General features: G+C 39.0%; 1 protein-coding gene across 9 annotated transcripts in view; it reads left to right on the top strand.

The window, feature by feature from the left end:
* The window catches only part of phf14 (PHD finger protein 14), a 105,790-nt gene that overhangs the window by 51,012 nt on the left and 35,416 nt on the right, over window positions 1-19,362 (top strand). For 4 of the 9 annotated variants that reach the window (XM_040121499.1, XM_040121498.1, XM_040121500.1 and 1 more), the window contains 2 exons: window positions 6,136-6,198; window positions 6,813-6,934. In XM_040121499.1, coding sequence (XP_039977433.1) covers window positions 6,136-6,198; window positions 6,813-6,934 — 185 coding nt within the window. Of the gene's footprint in view, window positions 1-6,135; window positions 6,199-6,801; window positions 6,935-9,004; window positions 11,411-19,362 lie in introns of those variants that run through there. The other 5 variants (XM_040121506.1, XM_040121503.1, XM_040121505.1 and 2 more) reach the window with 3 other exon arrangements.

Below are 19,362 nucleotides of genomic sequence, written 5' to 3'. Positions count from 1 at the left end.
AGATGAAACCAAGATTAACTTCTACCAGAATAATGGGAAGAGAAGAGTATGGACAACAAAAGGAAAGGCTCATGATTCAAAGTAACCACATCATCTGACAAACATGGTGGAGGCAGTTTTATGGTATTGGCATGTATGGCTGCCAGTGGAACTGGGTCACTGGTATTTGTTGATGATGTGACTGATAGAAGAAGCAGGATGAATTCTGAAGTGTATAGGTCTATACTATCTGCCCAGATTCAGCCAAATGCTGCAAAACTGATATGATGGTCCTTCAAAGTACAGTTGGATCATGACCCAAAACATACTGTGAAAGCAACCCAAGAACTTCTCAAGGCAAAGAAATGGAATGTTCTTCAAAGGCCAAGTCAGTCACATGACCTCAAACAAATTGAGCATGAATTTCACTTACTGAAGACACAACTGAAGGCAAGAAGACCTACAAACAACAACTGAAGGCGGCTGCAGTAAAGGGTTGCAATATTTTTCTTAAACCCCTGAAGCTGAGAGTCGACATTTCAGTCACATCCTGATGGCCTTGTTTCGTGTCCATTGTGATACAGAGGCAAAATCACGAAATTCTGTCACTGTCCAAATACTTATGGACCTAATAGTATGTATACTATTGCAGTAACTCACAAAATTAATGTCCAGTTGTTCATCACCTGTGACGGTAGATATTCACGTGATTTTGAAAGTCCTCTAGGCTACGACTGTGTCAGTGTTGCCATAAATCCTCTGGTGGTTTCCCTCTGACTTTTTCCATTGTCCATAAAAAAGCGACAGCATGTGGACTGTGTCAGCTTGTGGTGTAACATTTTGTGTTAGCTGTGAGAGGGAACAGAGCCTTCTCTCCACCCCTCACTGGATCCTACTTATCTGTACCTACCATGCTCTGATCTTGCGATACTGAACTGCCTTCTCACTCTCTCAAGAAACCCTCCAGATTAATATCTGACAGCTCAGTGGTGAGGAGGGAAGGTGGGGATTTCTTTCACTTCTCTTTTGTTTTTCCACTGTCAATGTGTGACCCAGTGCCACTCACCTGGGACTTGAGCGAACTCTTCTCTTGTGACTGGATACTCACAGCAGAGCCAGTACCACTGAAGCTGTTCCTGTCTACAGTCTCTTTTATAAATAGAGAAATTAACAAAGAAAAGGAGGAGTGTCCCAGCCACTTCTCCACACTCTGCACTATATCCATCTTTGAGGGGAAATAGATGAGTGCTGGGGCACAGTTGTAGTCTGGGTTAATGTGTTTTTCTGTTCACGTTTGGAAACCCTTGGTCTAGGCATGTGCTGAGAAACTCTCAGACATTAAGCAGCTTTCTGTTTTTTTGGAGCCACAGCCAGCCGAGCAAAGCACTTCAGTGCAGCATTTATCTTCAAATGCAAGGCGTGCAATGGCAGGCGCTAAAAGGGCCCTGCTTTGCATTTTTAATGCTTTTACCAGGGCACCCAAGCAGTTGTGTTTCTCTAAAGCCAAGTTTCAATTTATCAGGATTGGCTAATTGAACTCCTGCTGGCCTCCGAGGCTATGGGGTGTGTGTGTGTGTGTGTGTGTGTGTGTGTGTGTGTGTGTGTGTGTGTGTGTGTGTGTGTGTGTGTGTGTGTGTGTGTGTGTGTGTGTGTGTGTGTGTGTGTGTGTGTGTGTGTGTGTGTGTGTGTGTGTGTGTGTGTGTGTGTGAGTGAGTACACACATACACATATTTGGCCAAAATGGCCCAGTACCACCTTGATGACACTGAGGGTCTTGTGGCCTACTAGAGTAAAACCTTTAAAGTCAACCCGTGAGCTGAATTTTATTTAGCATGTATGTAATGTCGCCACTCTAAAATTAATGTTCCATAGAACGCTCTGTCGGATTTTACACAGCCCTGCTGAAGATAGCTAGACTGAGCTTCATGCAAGGACAGTTCATTAACACACATTTGTTCTTCAACGTGGGAGATGTAAAAGAAACACAACCTGTGTTTTTCAAACTCTATCATGGATAAGTTTTAATGGTAACTATTTCTCACTGTCAGCAGGTGTTATTCCCCCTCCATGATGCGACTCATGCATGAATTAATCAATGCGCTAATTAAGTGAAGGCTGTTTGTTCAAGCACAAGTAGATAGTTCTGAAAATGAAATAAGTTTAAACTGCAAAACCATTTTTTTAACGATGATGTTTGGTGTCAAAATAACAAAAGTCAGTCAGTCTCAGGTTGGAATAATACACATTATAAACATGTATACACACCTGAAGGTCTTGTTTGACATTAACCTTGTGTGAAGACGGGGACTTGTGTCTTACATAACTGAATCCCGTCAGAATTGTAACTGTAACTGTAAAATTTGATAGACCAGATAAAGCCTTTACTCTCAGCCTTATTCAATCATTATTTTTTTAAAATATATAATAAATAAATAAATAAAAAGAGAATTCATTTTGAGAATGGTCGGTTGCAATAAAGGTTTTGACAGAGAAGGGTTTATTAGTCTTTAGATTTATTAATGATTTTTCAACTCATTTCATATCATAATTTGTTTATCCCATGAACAATGAAAGCTTCTTTTATCACTTTGACTGTATTGGACACTTTGCCACCGCTTGTGCTTAGTGCTCTTTCACTTCGTTTAACTCCCGTGCAGAATGGTAGTATTTTCAGCTTTGATTATTTACTGTATATATTCAATATTCATGTCCATGACTTTAACCAGTCCAGAATTTGTGGCAGGATTTAAAAATTGCTGTTCCCAACACAAGCGGAGGAATGACTTATTCACATAGACACAATGTAAATGCTGCTAAAAGAGCCTTAATTAAATATTGGGGGATGGGGGGGCTTTGTGTAAGGTGTTTTTTCCACCTTGCCATTTATTATTCTTTTATTGTCAAAAAATTGTAATTACTTCAACTGTAGTTAAATGTTGTTTACAAAAAATAATATGCGCACAAGTGCAAAAGAGTGAATCCTCTTAAAGACTGCATTTATTGGATACAATGATATAGCCATTTTCTAACATTAAAGAAAATTAGGGTAAATTTAAGGGGGAATTTAGGGTTCGAGAGGGTAACTGAAGCTGGCAATAAAATGCTCCTTGTAATGGGATATGATTTACTGCTGCCACTGCCCACCCCGGTGCTAACATTAAAACCTCCCATATGAACATATGCCATTAATCATTAGGAAATTATGGGAATTAAGTTAATATATCTAGTTACTACCACTTCGTATGCTCTGTTAATTTCTCTAATCCTGTGTGAAATGATTCATGCTTGTTAAAGATGCACTGATGTACTTAATTAAAAGATTGATTTTGCCCCGTACTTATAAACTGCCTGCAGTTTTAATTTCTTCACCTGAGCAGAGCCTGAGATTAGCTGTGCAGTGTGGCTGAGCGTCTTTCAGCTGAGCCAGCTACTGAACCTCTCTCTGCTTTGCCTGGCCTTTTAGATTACTTTAACGGACATTACTTTAATGGAGAAATTATTAAATAATGTCAGGCCTTTTGTTTGGTGCTGATTCGCAGGAGAAATGGTGAAGGTCTGAAGGAGCCAACTGGCAGCATTCTTGCAGTTACCATTCTTAATGATAAATGCTCCATCTGGCAAGTGATGGCGAGCCAAAGGCGACAGATGGAATTGTTTTCACAATCTGTTTAAATATGTTGTCGATTTTTCCACCCCTTTTAAACCCTGCTTAGCAGCTCCAACACTAGTTTGCTAGCAGCAAGAAGGAAATGTTTGATTTTTATATCCTTTCATGCTCTGTTCAATCTCCTGTGACGAAATAGCACACTTCAGACCTGTGTAGTATATGGTAGTGTTGCTAAACGTCCATCCAGTGCTGTTTAGCTTGCACAGAAAGAATGTGATTGATGGTCTGGCATGTTCAGAAGTCATATTTAGTGCCACAGCATGACCAGCTGCGTAAGTGGTTTGCTTGTAATGCTGCGAGTCTGGCTGCATTAATGTGTTGAAAGTAAGAGATTAGTGGTTACACCACAGAGAGGCACTGAATTGATCAGCTCAGCTCCCTCATAATCTGAACCAAAACATTACCGGCTTTGGTTGTAGTATCACATTTCTTGAGAACAATCAGCTTTTTCCTCCAACTTATTGAGTGGAATGTATCCCCCCATCCAAAGGTGAACTCAGTGTCATGTTCATGAAACCAGTTTGAGACTACTTTTGCTTTGTGACACGGTGCATTATGGCTTATTAGGCTGTGGCATTCAAACAATGATTGCATGATTGCAGGACAAATTGCACGAAAAAGGTGAACAGGTAGTCCTAATCAAGTGTTTGGTGAGTGTATATATAGTTACATAGGTACATAAGTATTTGGACCGTTACACAATTTTCGTAATTTTGCCTCTGTGCACTATCACAATGGATTTAAAACAAAGCCATCTGGATGTGATTGAAGTGTAGACTTTCAGCTTTATTTCAAATGGTTTAACAAAAATACCATATAAAACATTTATGAATTACAACCAAAATGTTACTACATTATGTTGTACATTTAATTTTAAATGGATAAAATTTCAATTTGCAATTTGCCCCATCTCTCTACACTCAATATCTAATAGTGACAAAGTGAAAACATCTTTTTTGAGATTTTGGCAAATGTTTTACAAATCAAAAACTGAAATCTGTTATTTAGAAAAGTAGTCAGTCTGGTCTCACTATTTACAATACTTATCAGCACAAAAACCAAGCCATGGAGCCCAGAGATCTTTCACTAGACCTCTGCATTAGAATTGTGGCGAGGCATAGCTCAGAGCAAAGGCATAACACCATTTCGGAAGCTTTGAGCGGCCTCACTAATTGTGAAATATAGGAAGTTTGGAACCACAAGGACTCTTCTTGAGTTGGCTGTCCACCCAAACTGAGTAACCGGGCAAGAAGGGCCTTGGTCAGGGAGGTGACCAAGACTCCAACGGTCACTCTAACAGAGCTTCAGGAGTCCTCTGCAGAGATGGGAGAACCTGCCAGAAAGATGACATCTCAGCAGCACTCCATCAATCAGGCCTTAATGGTAGAGCAGCTAGAAGGAAGACACTTTGCGTAAAGCGCATATGACAGCCTGCTTGGAGTTTGCCAAATGGGATTTAAGGACTCAGAGAGCATAAGGAGAAAGATTCTCTGGTCTGAGATAAAAATTCAACAACTTTGGGCAGAGCTCCAAACACGTTGCCTGGCAAACACCAGGCACTGCTCATCACCTGCCCAATACTATGCTTGTGCATGTGCACCCTCATGCGTGTGCATGATACAAAACAAAACGGAGCCACTTGTAAAAACACTGCTCCATAGCACTACTAGGGCTGTGATTTGTTTTTATTCATTTTTATTTTAAATATTTATTTATTAGCAAAAATGAGCAACAACAGCCGGACATTCAGTGGGTTAAAGGTGTGCTTACTGACAGCAAAGATGGTGGTGCCTCCCCCTTTTACAACAGCCATTTACTGGCGTGTGTGACTAATAGATTTTAAGAGTCACTTAACATGGAACCTTTAATACATCACTCAAGATTCAAGATGGGAAAAAAAATGTATGAACTATCAAACTCGCTCACACAAAAGTCATCTCTGTAGAGAATGAGAATGGTAATATTATTTTTTAGGAGAAAAACAAGTGTCAAACTAAATATTGAATATTCATATAATTATTTACTTTACCTGAAAAATATCCAGAGGATGTAGAAGTACTTTTTTATTACCTGAGTAGTGACTGCAGAGCTTCCTCACTGGTTACCTATGGCTTCGTAAATCAGAGGGTAGGTTTGTTGTCTGAGAGGCATAATCCAGGGCAAAAAAAGTTCACAAATAACTTGTTGCATCTTGTAAAACATACTGCTGTGAGTGCAATGTAATAACTGAAGGCAACCTAGATCATATTTATCAACAGAGACTTTTCTAATCTTGATTATAGCAGCTACACAGTCAGGGGACACTTTACAGAGATTTTAGTGAGTAAATTAAATGAAACCATGAAAAAGGAAAATTACACCTTTGCCCTGATCTGAAGGTGTTGACCCACTCAGAACAGTGTTGAATGAAATTGAAAATTTTAACTTTAGAGTTATACTGCAGTATGATTTTGAACACTACTTAGAAGTGAAATGTTTGTGTTTCGCAGAGAACCAGAGGACAGAAGAGGAAGAGAATTCCCATCTGTGAAGACAAAGACGATAAAATTGAGGTGTGTCTCTTCATACTGCTACAGAAAACTACTGCTGCTGTTCTAGCTTACATGCTACTGACATACTCAAGTTCCTCATGAACCAGTTCAACTCTGCTTATTACTTTCACTGATATTTGCTTTTTTCACCTCCTTAACTTACTTTAGTAATGCAAGTGTATTCGTCTTACGCCGACTTATCTTGCTCATATTTGACATGTTGTCATTAACAATAAGATATTGGTGAATACAGTTCATCTACCCCTGACAGTTTAGTAAGTGTTTTTACATTAGATTTTTTTAATATAAAGTCAGAAATCACTCCAGTGTTGTGTGGAAGAAATGTACTCATTAGACTATAAAATTTAAAGAGAAACCTGCTTCAACTTGCCCTCCAGAGCTAATTGTCTAAAACTGCAAAGCTGTTTTAAATCCAGAAATCTCCATTTTGATATTGACTGTGAAGAATTCACATCAATCTAACCCTAGTAGTCACTTTCATAAATTGCATTCAGGAAGTAATTCTCCGGTGTAGTTTCCACCTTTCCCCAGTTTAACCTTTCATTCCATTACATCCACCAACAACCACCAACAAGTGCCCATACAGCTCCCGATTCTAATCAGCTGTTCAATAGGAACCACTGCCACGGGAACGCCGACAACGGCAGTCTGCAATGCAGAAAAAACCCAAAGCAGAAGACACAAGGACTGAGTGTACAACCTGCAAAGGACCCGGCGACAACGAAAACCTAGTGAGGTGAGAGAGCGTGTGTGTCTGTGTGTGTGTTTGCGTCTGCGTCTGCGTCTGGGTGCCTGGGTCAGAGAAGGAGCAGGGGGGTGGGGTTATTATACATGCTGTGTGTGTGTGTGTGTGTGTGTGTGTATATCTCATGAGGCAGCCATATCCTCCTGATGATTAAATTTCAGTCTTCATTAGGCTATGGCCGCCTGGGCTGTGCAGACTAAGAGGGCTGAAGATATCTTCTCCATAGGCCCCCTATATTGACCTGCCACATTTATTTGCACAGTTCATTAGGGTGTAATGAATAGCTCAGTTTATTCTGGTCCTTTCTTGGGATTTCAGGTGTCAGGCATCTAATAAACAGGATTCCTCTTCTTCTGTTCTTTTGACATTGGATTCATGCAGAGAAAAAAAAATCTAGATTACAACAGGCACCTTGTCAGCCCATTTTCACGTGATGATTCTCTTACATAAATCTCTTCTCCATTCTCACCAGACCTCTGACTGAACAGAATTCCCATCATGAATTTCACACTGTCTCCCCAAAACTGTCATTGACTCATTTTAACTGGAACCAGTTCATGAGTTTTTGAATTGTTGTGTTGAAGCATAACTCTAATCATTTGTAATGGTAATACTGTTCCCCGTCTTTTTCCATTCTACAAATTGCTAAAAACCGGAAGGTCCTTTTGAGAACCAGTGTACTAAAGACAGTCATTTATTCCCTAATATTCCTTGTTTTTCATCATTTTAGTACATCTCCCACTCCTGTTTTAGCTCGCCGTTGATGCAAAATCAACACTTCCTCCATCTTTACATGTTGTCTTGATATATTCAGAACAATGTACATTCTACAGCTCTAATTCCATCACTACCATAGTCAGCAGTCATGCCATACTAAATTAGTTTTTAGCAGAAATACTGTCACTCAGTCACTCACAAATAAATTCCAACTGCATATAATTTGCTGTTTTTTCAATAGCTGTTAAGCTAGAGTCAATGAAAATCAACACTGTCTGTACAGATGTTTCACATTCCAGTAACTGAATGAATATAATCCCTCTAGAGTTTAAACATTTAGTCCGTCAGCAGAAAATTAATTGCCTACTCTTTTGATAACTATATAATCATATAAGTTGTTTTTAAAGCAAAAAATGTAGAGCATTTTGTGAAGATATCACTTCGGGCTCTTGGAAATTTTAATTATTTTCTTATGTTTTCTATGCCAAACGATTAATCAATTAATCAGGAAAATAATCAAGAAATTAATCAATGGAGAAAATCACTAGTTGCAGCCCTAAATCCATTCGTTTACATGCAGGATTTAATGTCAAATATGTGCTGGAAGTGCTGCGTTCTAATGACTTTGCCATTTTTTGATGGTTTAACAATTACACAAAGGCAACAACAAAGTAGAAGCGCTTGGAATTTTTTTGTGAATATATTCTTTTAAAATGGAGACACTCAGCATGTTTTTAACAATGACATGACTCTGTTGTTGTACTGATGGTGAAATATACTCAATTTAATATGTAAGGTAGGTCATTTCACCACCCAGCATCCCCCAATATATTTACCTGGCCATTGTTATCAAATGGCCTGTGTTTGTTCACGGAGGCTTATTGTTTGAGACTTGAAATACTGGCTTTTATTTAAGATATCACCTTTGAAGTCCTTCATAACCCTGGTTTTGAGTGCTATATAAATAAAGTTTTACTTACCTTAATAATTTTTTGATTTAGTTTCTTTTGCAGTTCTTTACATAGCTGTATGATTAGACAGGGAGCTTTAATGTAAAGCCACATAAAGGTAAGACCAAGGTAAAATCTAATCTCCAAAAGAAAACAAATACTTAAGATAAACTTGATTTACATCTATGCAGTGACAGCTTGTACAGCTTGAAAATGATACCATGTCCATGGCAAGACCAGTATTATGGAAATAGATGAAAAAAGCTTAACGCTTGAATACCAAAGTGTTTGTGTTTTGCTTGTCGTACTCTTGAGGCAGGGTTTAAGTTGTGAGGGTTGCTGGTCGGGGTGTGAGGTGTGCTGCCCTGACTCTTTCTATCTTTGCATTGCACAGGTTGTGAGAGCCGGGGCAGCCACCTCACCTCCCATAAAAAGTCGGGACAGATGACCGTTGGCTTAGAGACAGAGAGAGGTAAATTGAGGCGTTTGAAGAATGGCGCTCGGGTCAGGCTGAAGAACGAGACCGTCACGCCGCCCCACAACGAACTCTGTTCCAAACTGGACCAACAACTGTCCAATGAAAACTGAGCTGAAATGTCTGAATCTGATTTATGGAATCCAAAGTATGAAAGGTTGCTTTGAGCTAGTAATGTTTGGTTAATGTTGGACTCTCAACTGTTTGTATACACTACGAGTAACTTGGTTGATTGAATATTCTTTTTATTTATTTTTTTATTTTTTTATTCTTTACAATTGTGGCTCGAGTTGCATCTATGCAAAGGTCCACATATACAACGTTATGACTAAATAAAAAAGGGTTATCTATTTACACAGTTCATGTCTTGAAACATTTTGGTGAGTAAACACAATACTGGCCTATGTAGCCCATGAAATAAAAGCTCACCATCGACCCAAATGATAGATGCAACTGTTCCATATATATCCTTTATTAGACACTGAGTCCTGTAATCTTCACAAGGTCCATGGAATGGCATCATTACTTCCTTAATGTGATGTATTTTTATTTTGAAATAGGATGTTGGGGCATTACATGTGACAGATAGGGATCAATTTTAAGTATAAACCAGGGGTCTATCAACTATGGGAAGAAGTCAGATTGCTATGGAGTCCATTTAATCTGATAAGACAGGCAGAAGTTTTATAGTTACAGTATACCCACCAGTGCAACATTATGTCACCATTGAAGGTGCACTGGTTTCCATGTATTTTGCAGTTTTCCAGGAAGATCAAGGGCCCATTTCATGGGATCTTTTAGACTGCATTCAAATCTGGTTGATGTGCATAATGAATTGGTCCAAGGCTGATGAGCTTCTTGATTGCTCATATGACAGCTAAGTTTGTTTGGCTTCTTCATTCTGTTGGAAACGAGCAAAATACTGTTGGTTTGTTGATCATGTTGCTCGCAGTGGAGAAGCACAGGAAAAAGCTCAAGGAGCTATAAAAGTCATACAACTGCTGCACTCTCTGCGATAGTTGACTAATGCATCATCTGATTTTGGAATCCCAAATTATTCCTCTCTATGCCTCTAGGTGCTCACCTGAGTCAAACATTGTGAAATATTTTAGATCAACAGATTTTTTTTCATTGGTACTAGGCTGGTGCTTTGGACTTTTGACCTCCCTGTACAACTTCTCATTAGCGCCAGTCAGAAGTATTGATTCAGGTCATCTGCCACCCAATCACTCTTAAGAATTTCAGTTTGAGTTTGGTTATTTGCAACGCAGTTGAACCTAGGCTTTCTCAGATATGAGTGTTGTGTTGTGTTTTTTAAGTAAGTGGAGGACCAGAAGTGTTTAGAAAAGTCAGTGTTGTTTATAGAAAAGCCAACTGTTTCTGGTCTGTCAACTGTAGCAGTATAGTAATGCTACCATAAAGCATTTGTAGTAGAAACAAACTAGTGTAGTTAGTGGTAATAGCACTTAAATATTAGTCCAAATGTCTGTAGTGTCTTTAGGCATTTAGAAGTCTTCCTCTGTCTCCATAACTTGAAGTGACAGTTAAACTGACACGTCATAAGAAAGAACCCCAGCTTTGTCTCTATGTCCCTGGTGGCCCATAGTCAGTGCTGTCAAAACAACAGCTGCTTGCTACTCTGTCAGAGCTCATGACAAGTGTCACATTCTGCCCTCATGTGTCACTCTGTTGCCTATCCAGGGCCCAATATGAATGCTTTTGGGAGCAGTCAGACCCATTCAGTTTTACTGCTTTTTGCCTCTCTGGCATGTGTCCACAAACAACACCGCAATGGGTTTGTCTCTTGAGATGAGATCTCAGTGCAGAATGACTTGCTGACTCCTGACCAGTTCTTTCCCATCACTCAAACTCACCCAGTCTCAAAGACTGCGTGTCAGTTCACTGCATGACTGTATCTATTTACCCAGATCTGTATACTAATTAAAAACTGAAAATAAGTGATGTTGTCTTGTAGAATTTGAATGCTACGTAGCTATGTAGCGTGACAATGTGTACAGTATTTATTGAAGAAGCCAAACATATTTCTTTTCTTTTTGTGACTACATACTTGATTATATATCATAAGCTTGTGTTGTGAACAGAGTTGAACTCTGATTTGTGATGTAGTCTTGAACTGACTACCATATTTTCTTTTAATTGCCAAACATATGTTTAGCTTTGTTCACAGACATGCTATTAAGGGAATATTTCATATTAATTGTGTACTGTGTTACTGCGATACTGTATGAGGTAAGAATATGAATGTTGCTGCTGTTGTGTATGTAAAGTGTCTCAGCCTCTGGCCTATAGCTCTTGAAAATGAAGTTGAGCTTTAATAAACTCTTGACTTTTTCACCTTATTGCTGCAGTGATAAATGAGTGTCAGCCAGCTAATTAATGGTTCTAAAGGTGCAGCAGCGGTGGTCCGTTTGTGCATGTAATGCCCTCTGTCATCTGTGATTTATCACTTGGGAAGTGGCCTTCTTGTTGGGAAATGTTGCTTTTCAGCCAACATAGAGTACAGACTGATTCTTGTCAGAATAAATAGACCTCTGAAAATTAGATTTACAGTATGGAATACTAAAGCTGACAGCCCAAAGACAAATAATAACGAATTGATGAGTTCTACAATAATTATGTAATCATATAAACTTTTTGTGTGTGTCTGCATCATAATGGAATATGACAACACAGATGGTAAGAACCAAACACATAGAGATGTATGCAAAACTTGAGGCATCCCCGCACAAATTACATATTTAGTTGTTTTTGGAAGTGAATATAAGTAAATACAACTCTTACAGCAACCCTCCAAAGGGGCGATTAACTGCATGCAGTGTAAAAATAAGCTTGTGTCTATGTAATGGAGACGCTGTTTGGAAATGATCAAACATATCTTTGGCATTTCTGTATCAAGATTTCTACTTGATTATCACCTGACATATGTACCAATACAATACAATGCATGTATTTATTGGTCAGCATCAATCTTAAAGGTCCTGGGTAATTGTGTCAGAGTAAAGATAACCTGAAGTGGCACACCTAAAGATATTAGGAATGATCCACGACAAATTTCATGGCAGCAGTTCAGCTTAAAGGTTCATTACTGACCTTGGAAATTTTACAGATTTTCTTAGGTCCACTTCCTGGTAACTTTCTGGAACTTTCAGACACATTTTGTAGCCTTCAAAAGATGGCGTTTGCCCAGTTGTAATGTAGATTTGTTAGAGTTTGTTCAGTTGTCATGAGAAGCTATCTGCTGATCAAGGCTAAAAGATCTGGTTGGCGCACCTTATGCACAGAGTTTTTTGTCAAATTTCCAGCAGCTCTTGAGATATTTTGCTGCCATCCCCGGCTGTGAAAATTTGGTAAGGTACTGTAACAAAAGGCACTTTGTATGCAAGTGTATGGACGCTCTTTTTTTCTTTAAACCATTGTGGGTGAAGACAGAAAGGGATACATTTTGGTTTTCAACATGGTGGCAGCATCATTTGGTGACATCTCTGAAAGATGAAACCAACTGACCGTGCCAAACTGTAGCTGCCCCAATCCCTCATCCTCTGCCCCAGGGTCTTTGGTGACTAAACAGCAGTCGGCAAAACCAGAGATTAGCTTAGGGACGAAGAGAGAGGGAAGCTAGCAGTGAGGTTCTGGAAAGCAGTAACCTTTACAATGATGAGTGCGTTTCCCATTACTGCTCTGACACCGGATCCGGGGAGATGATTTAATGGCGGTATTTTGTTTTTGCTGACTTCACCCTTTTTCCCCCCTATTAAAACCGAAAACACAAGAGCTGGGACTGGGGTTGTGTGGGAAGTGTAGCCAAGCAGCTAAATTCTATTACTCCCTAGCTTCTTTCCCCTTTTCTTTATCCCACTGAATTTGCCACAGTGTAGGTCCGCTCAATTACTTCCTGAGGTACATGTTCTTCTTTCTCCTCCTCCTTAAATGGTTTCTAACTTATCCTCTCTTAACTGCAGTTTCCTCCTACCCCAATTTTTAATCATTACACACAGAACATGAACTACAAAGCCCTATGGGCGCCTTATATCTTTACTGACTGCCTTGTCATAGACTTGTTTTTAAGGAGTTGCAGTGTGTTGCAGGCTGTGTATGTTTCTAGTGGAATTTCTGGAGCAAGTTACTGGTAGAGCAGACTGAGTTTCTGAAGAGGTCAGGGCTTGAGTTTGTCCCCCAGAGGTGAGGATACAGACCTGCTGCTGAAATCAACTCTTCGATAGTGTTGTACCCAGTTCACTGAGGCCCCCTGCTGGAAAACATGAGAAACTTGACTCATATACAAAGCACCAGGTGAGAGCTGTAGAGATCACTCCCCCTTCCTTCCATCCCAGCTGTGAATGAGTTGTGTCCAGATGAGCTAATAAAGGCAGTCGCTCTGACTTGGCTTTCTCCATAGGTGAAACTTCAGCAATCAATACATTACTTCCCCCTTTTGTAAAACAATGACTCTTTTATAATGTTGCAATGACCCAACAGTAAATCAAAAAATAGGGGGTTTACCAAGTCCAATAATCCACTCTTCTCTATGGAAAGACACCAGCACACTTTGTAATGGATGAGAATCAATGGCTGAGTGCTTTGTGTCATATTGATTTCTGTCACGTGGCCACTCCCAAGGTAATTGCATTGCCCACTTGTGATAAATTCACTGCCTTGTTTCAGCCACTTGGTTTCAGACACCAGGGCTGCTGGAGACAAAGGAAGTTTTTGGAGCCACAAACCAACAATCAAGCCACAAACCCTCTATCAATACAACAACCCCTAAATGTGGGTACAAAGCAGTAGGGAAGCAACAAGCATCAGTACTCCTATAAGTTTCATGTCTCGTTATTAAGTGTTTAATTTCTGTCATGTTGATTTTTGTGATTGTTTTTGGAATCTGGTTTAACTTTGAAAAGAAATGGCGAACGTGGAAACAGAAGCCTTTCTAAATATTTCCTCCTCTAGGGGTTCAGCCACAGAGAAGCTAATGAGAATAGGTAAGCAGAATGATTATGCCCTAAACAAATAAACCAGTTACTCACATTTAACTGGTATGTTAATGCTTAAAGCAAGACTACGCAACTTTTTAAAGAAAAAATTCTTAAAAATGAAAAGTAGAATTCTATTTAAATAAAACACATCCTTGCTCGGTTTAATACACTCAGGGGGTTTGTTGATATCCCCCTACTTAGTGTTCAATAGCATATAGTGGCTAATGTTAGCAAACTATCTCCATGTTGCTGTATAGCAGACACTACATGATCAGCTTGTTCTCTGCATTTTAGCATTTAGCATTATCACATAATTGTTACATGTGCCCACAGTGACAAAGTTTGGTCAGTGTTAGAGCAGGGGTATGCTTGAAAGAAACTAGTTGCTACGGTGTGTAGCAGCTAGTTCGTCTGTTGTCCAGTTTGTCTATTGGCTGATATGTTGCTGACTTGTATATGTCTGACAACAAAAGGGAAACAGCAGCTCTGAACATTTGCTGTCAAAGGTGGGAATAAAAGGCCTGCCATTATCATGAGGGCCAAGATGTGAGAATCTTTCAAATGGGGATAACAGCGCATGCTTCCAGACAGTCTCTGAAAGACAATAATGGTGTTGAGCTTGGATCGTACACATAAAAAGTTACCGGAATAGTTGTCCACACCTGGCCAATCACTGCATGTATGATGCAGAGCGCATGCTTATTAGATTGTCAGTTTCAGGATGCAGATGTTTTTCGATGATCTGACAAGCACTTCAATTGAGACATGCTGTCCCATTTACTTGGTCTAGTATTACCATTTGCTTATGGAGGCTAATGTTACTAAACTTCATGTAAAAATTGCTGAATAACAGACAGATTACAGCATCACTTTTTTGACTTTTGACTCTTCACGACTCGTACTGCTGTAACACTTCATTTTTGCATTCACCAATATCTAATAATTGTCACATGTAGCCTCAGTGATAAGGGAGGGTCAGGGTTAGAGTTACATAGCCTTTGCAAAAGTTGCATTGACTTGCTTTAATTGTTTGTGTGCTTTTTTTCTCCAATGCTGTTGTCAAACCAATACTTTGCGCTGATGAACTGCCAATGACAATTCTACAGATAAAGTTAAGTAATGGGCCTTATATGTACCATTCTGTTAGATTACATCACATCTTCCTCTAGATGTGAACTAAATATTTGCTGTTTTTAAAAAGGTTCATTCTGTTAGACACTATGACACAATAGCATTTATGCAAAAAGCCTTTGCATAAATGCTATTGCTGGGAGTTGGAACTACTACTTTTAAAATCCACTTATAAAAGTAATCAAGCATTAGTAAGATTTGTTGCTTTCCTCTGCTTCAACATGATTCTCTTAACTTGAATTATCTTATCACATTCTACAATATAAAGAGCTCACATTTAGACATAATTTTCAATTCTGTCCAACAGACTTAATCTAATATAGTTTTGTCTATGTGCTCATCAGTGTGATTTAATTTAGTTGTAGTGATACATCAGTGAATATTTCTGCAGGCTATATGAATGAATGGAGGCTCTGTGCAGTTCCTCGAGCGATGACTCTTCCTCTTCATGATACTTGGACAGAAATGTGACAGCGATTCTGATGGAAAGGTGGACGAGATCAAATAAAGTCAGTTTAGATTTGTGGGCCATCAGCCCCATTCAGTGAGGACGGGTCCCAGGATGATGCCAGACGGGAAGGGGGATCTGAGAACTTCACACAGAGATTAAACACCAGATGAAAGTGGGCACAAATCGCCAACTGAGAGCAACATGTGTAGCAGACAAAAGCAATCAATCATGTCCCCTCCACCACCTCACCTCCAATAAGATTACATCAATCAATAACCTCTTTTATGAGTGATTGGATTTGTCAGCTTCAAAAGTGAGAGGTGGGGTATGGGGTGGGAGTGGGGGGGGTTGCTCAATTTTCCCAATGATTAAAGCAGGGCCAAATTGCTTTGATAACATCAAGGACCTTGCAGTGGCTGGGTGCGTAAGGGCAGTGTTGGGAGCAGATAGAGGTTGGTGGTAGCAGGTGACACAGACATTGCCTGAGAGACTGAGAACAATACTGGGTACATTATGTAGAAAGTATGTCTTTTATGGATCAAACACCAGCCAGATGAATGTGTTTCCTCACTTCCTGGATAGTTGAACATCCTAATGCTGGCTGAAACCACAGACTGTATAAAACCATGGACAATGTGTGTTTGATGTGACCCATGGGTTTCTGAATGGATGTTTGATGATTGACGTGGTTGCCTGGGCAGTTACTTAAGCCAGAAAATAGAAATTTAGTCAAGCAGGGCACAAGATGGATGTAAGGTGGGACAAGCAAGCAGTAACAATCACAGCTGTATGTTTTTGGCTTAGACATATTTTAATCAACCAAACATACCCCAAAAAGTACTTCTTTATGTCATGTTTAGCCACACTAGCAGTGTAGTTCTAGGGATGGTAATGTTAGTCCACCAATTTTGTCCAGACTGACATATCTCAATTCTTATTGGATGGATAGCCATGAAATTTGGTGCAGAAATTCATGTCACCATCAGGATGAATCACTTTGGTAGTACTCTGTCATTTCATCTAGCACTATCATCAGGTCAAAATTTCAGTTTGTCCAATACTTTGGTTTATGACCAGATACTAATGACGTTCTTATCAGCGTTGTTTGCTGTGTTTTGTGCTAATTAATTATTGTTAGCATTCTAACATGCTATTCTAACATTGCATCCATGCTAAGCATTACTTGCTCAACATCAGCAAGTTAACATCGGCAGTGTGAGCATGCTGCTGAGGTTAGCATTTATTACAGCTACACAGAGCTGCAACCATGGCTGTAGACTCTAACTATAAACTCTTGTTTTAAGTTGAGATTGCCTCTCATAGTTGTCACCAAGACTCACAACAGAATAAGTTAAATTAAATTTAAATAAGTTGAACTTCTTGTGGGATACATTTGTTTTCTGTATTTTTAAGGAGAAATTATGACTTTATGAAGAGACTTCTATAAGTAAAATCCTTAACTATATTCTTGCACAAATTGAGTATTATTTACAGTTGCGTAGGACCAAAAACTACATAAACGGAGAAGGAACTCTGAGAAACTCCACACACTGTCAGTGATTTGCAGTCACTGAAATTTAAACAATACACTGACAAATAACCCCCAAACTGATTCACCATTTAGTTGATATTTGTGGTACTGCATCATAAGGCACTTTGGCATAACCTTCGGTGTCAGGCCATAGTGGTGAATTGGTAGATTTTCAGTGTGGCTCTAACATCGGTCCTAAAACAAATATATATATATATATGTTTGACAAAAATGTGTGTTGCCAAAATAAATATTCTTGTCAGGTTATTTACAAAACAATTACCTGACCCCTAGCAGAAAGCCCATAGTAGGTGAGACAAGAAGTTCATTTTGGACACTTCAGCCAACCGGTAGTCCCAATTTGCCAGACAAAACTGTTTGGTTAGATAGTGGGTTGATTCCTGACTGAATGAGTGAATGAAGCCTGCTCTCTCAACAGAAGAAACTGAATCCTTAAAGTAACGGTCGACATTTTGGAAAATATAAAACAAGAGTTCTGGAGTTGTTAAAGACTTTTGACAGAATTAGGTTAGCAGATTCCCCTGCTTCCCGACATTGTGCAAAGCTAGGCTAAACGTGTCCTGTATCTGTCGGTGTACAGGGAACATAGAAAAGAAATTGATATTGATAATCTGACTATGGGTTTAATAGCAAAAGAGAAAATGTTTGCAAAATGTTGCAATTTTGCACATGCTCACATAATAGGTGGTGCTGAAAACTTGGTGATACTAGTAAATACTTGCTGTGAGCTACTACGCCATGCCAGCTAGCCCTGCAAACTAATAATAATTAGCAGGTACCATGCTAACCAATTAATTATCCACATGCTAGTGCTAGCCAGTCAAAATAGCCTGCCAAGCTAGCTCCCAAGCAAACAAAAGTAGTTTATTTTAGACAGATTTACACCACTCACTCCTGTCTCATGGCTAACTGCAAATAAGTGCCACTAAAAAGGGATGCTTTAGTGCGGCAGTTTATACTTCTGCAGGATTAGTTTATTTATGGTCTAACACTGCTACTGTTTTGATTCTTTCCTCTGTTTTGGACTCTCCATCTTTGTCCTGTCAGATGTCAGCACTGTCCAGACATATTTCTTGTGATGCAAATTAGCATGTCAAAGTTCAAGTTGAACTATATATGAAAACTCCTTGTGGATTTGCAAGTGATTCCTCTGACCACATTGAATAGAACTGATACAGTCCTGGTTGAAATTATTGGCACCCCTGAACTTTTAGTACAGAAATTAGAATATCTTCCAAAATAAATGCAAATTAACCAATTTTATATAATCAAAATATTTCAATTAAATGTCCAAGGTTACTGAACAAAAGAAAAAAAAAAAGACAAAACTTGCATATTTTTTAAAATGTAACCAAACATAAAATGTAACCCATACACAATTATTGGCACCCTTCACCAATATTTGGTAGCAGATATTCTTTTCCTTATGGGCTTCATTTTGTCGCATATAAACAAAATGATTCACTGCCTTCCCAAAGAGTTCTACTTTGGTTTCATCTGTCCATAGAACATTATCCCAGACAGACTGTGGCTTATCTATGAAGGTTTTTGCAAACATTAGCCTTGCCTTTTTCGACCTTTCTTTCAATAGTAGTGTCCTCCTTGGTGTTTGCCTATGGAGTCCTACATGGTTTAGTGTATGGTCAGGTCAGCCTGAAGCACTTTAGATGTCTTGTGTGGTGTTTTTCCACAATCTGAATCCACCTTCGCAGACTTCTCTCATTGAGTTTCATCTTAGCACCATGTCCTGGAAGTGTCTTTTTCAACAGTTTCATGATTGTGAAACCTCTTGATAAGACTACGAACTATTGAAAGATGGATTTCAAGATCTTTGGCAATTGCATTGTAGCCTTGGATTGTTGTGTTTTTTGAGAATAAAAATGTATCAATGCTCTCAGACAGCTCTTTTGTCTTCACCATTTAGAAAAAGTAACTGGAAACAATCAGCCCCTTTTATGCAGTAAAACATTATTCATTGCTTTATTCAGATCATGTGAACACTGAAAATTATGCATAAATTAGTCTTTTTTGTTTTTTTTATTTTGTTTGAGAAACGAATTTAAATTCATCAAGAGGGTGCAAATAATAGTGTCAAGCATACATTTTATGTCTGTATTTCTATTTCACTCTATGAAAGGACTGTATCTGT

This window comes from Xiphias gladius, chromosome 24 (genome assembly GCF_016859285.1).
Source record: "Xiphias gladius isolate SHS-SW01 ecotype Sanya breed wild chromosome 24, ASM1685928v1, whole genome shotgun sequence".
In the NCBI taxonomy this organism is placed as follows: Eukaryota; Metazoa; Chordata; class Actinopteri; order Istiophoriformes; family Xiphiidae; genus Xiphias; species Xiphias gladius.
The sequence above is the reverse complement of the archived record's forward strand: the minus strand, read 5'-3'. Positions and strand labels throughout refer to the sequence as shown.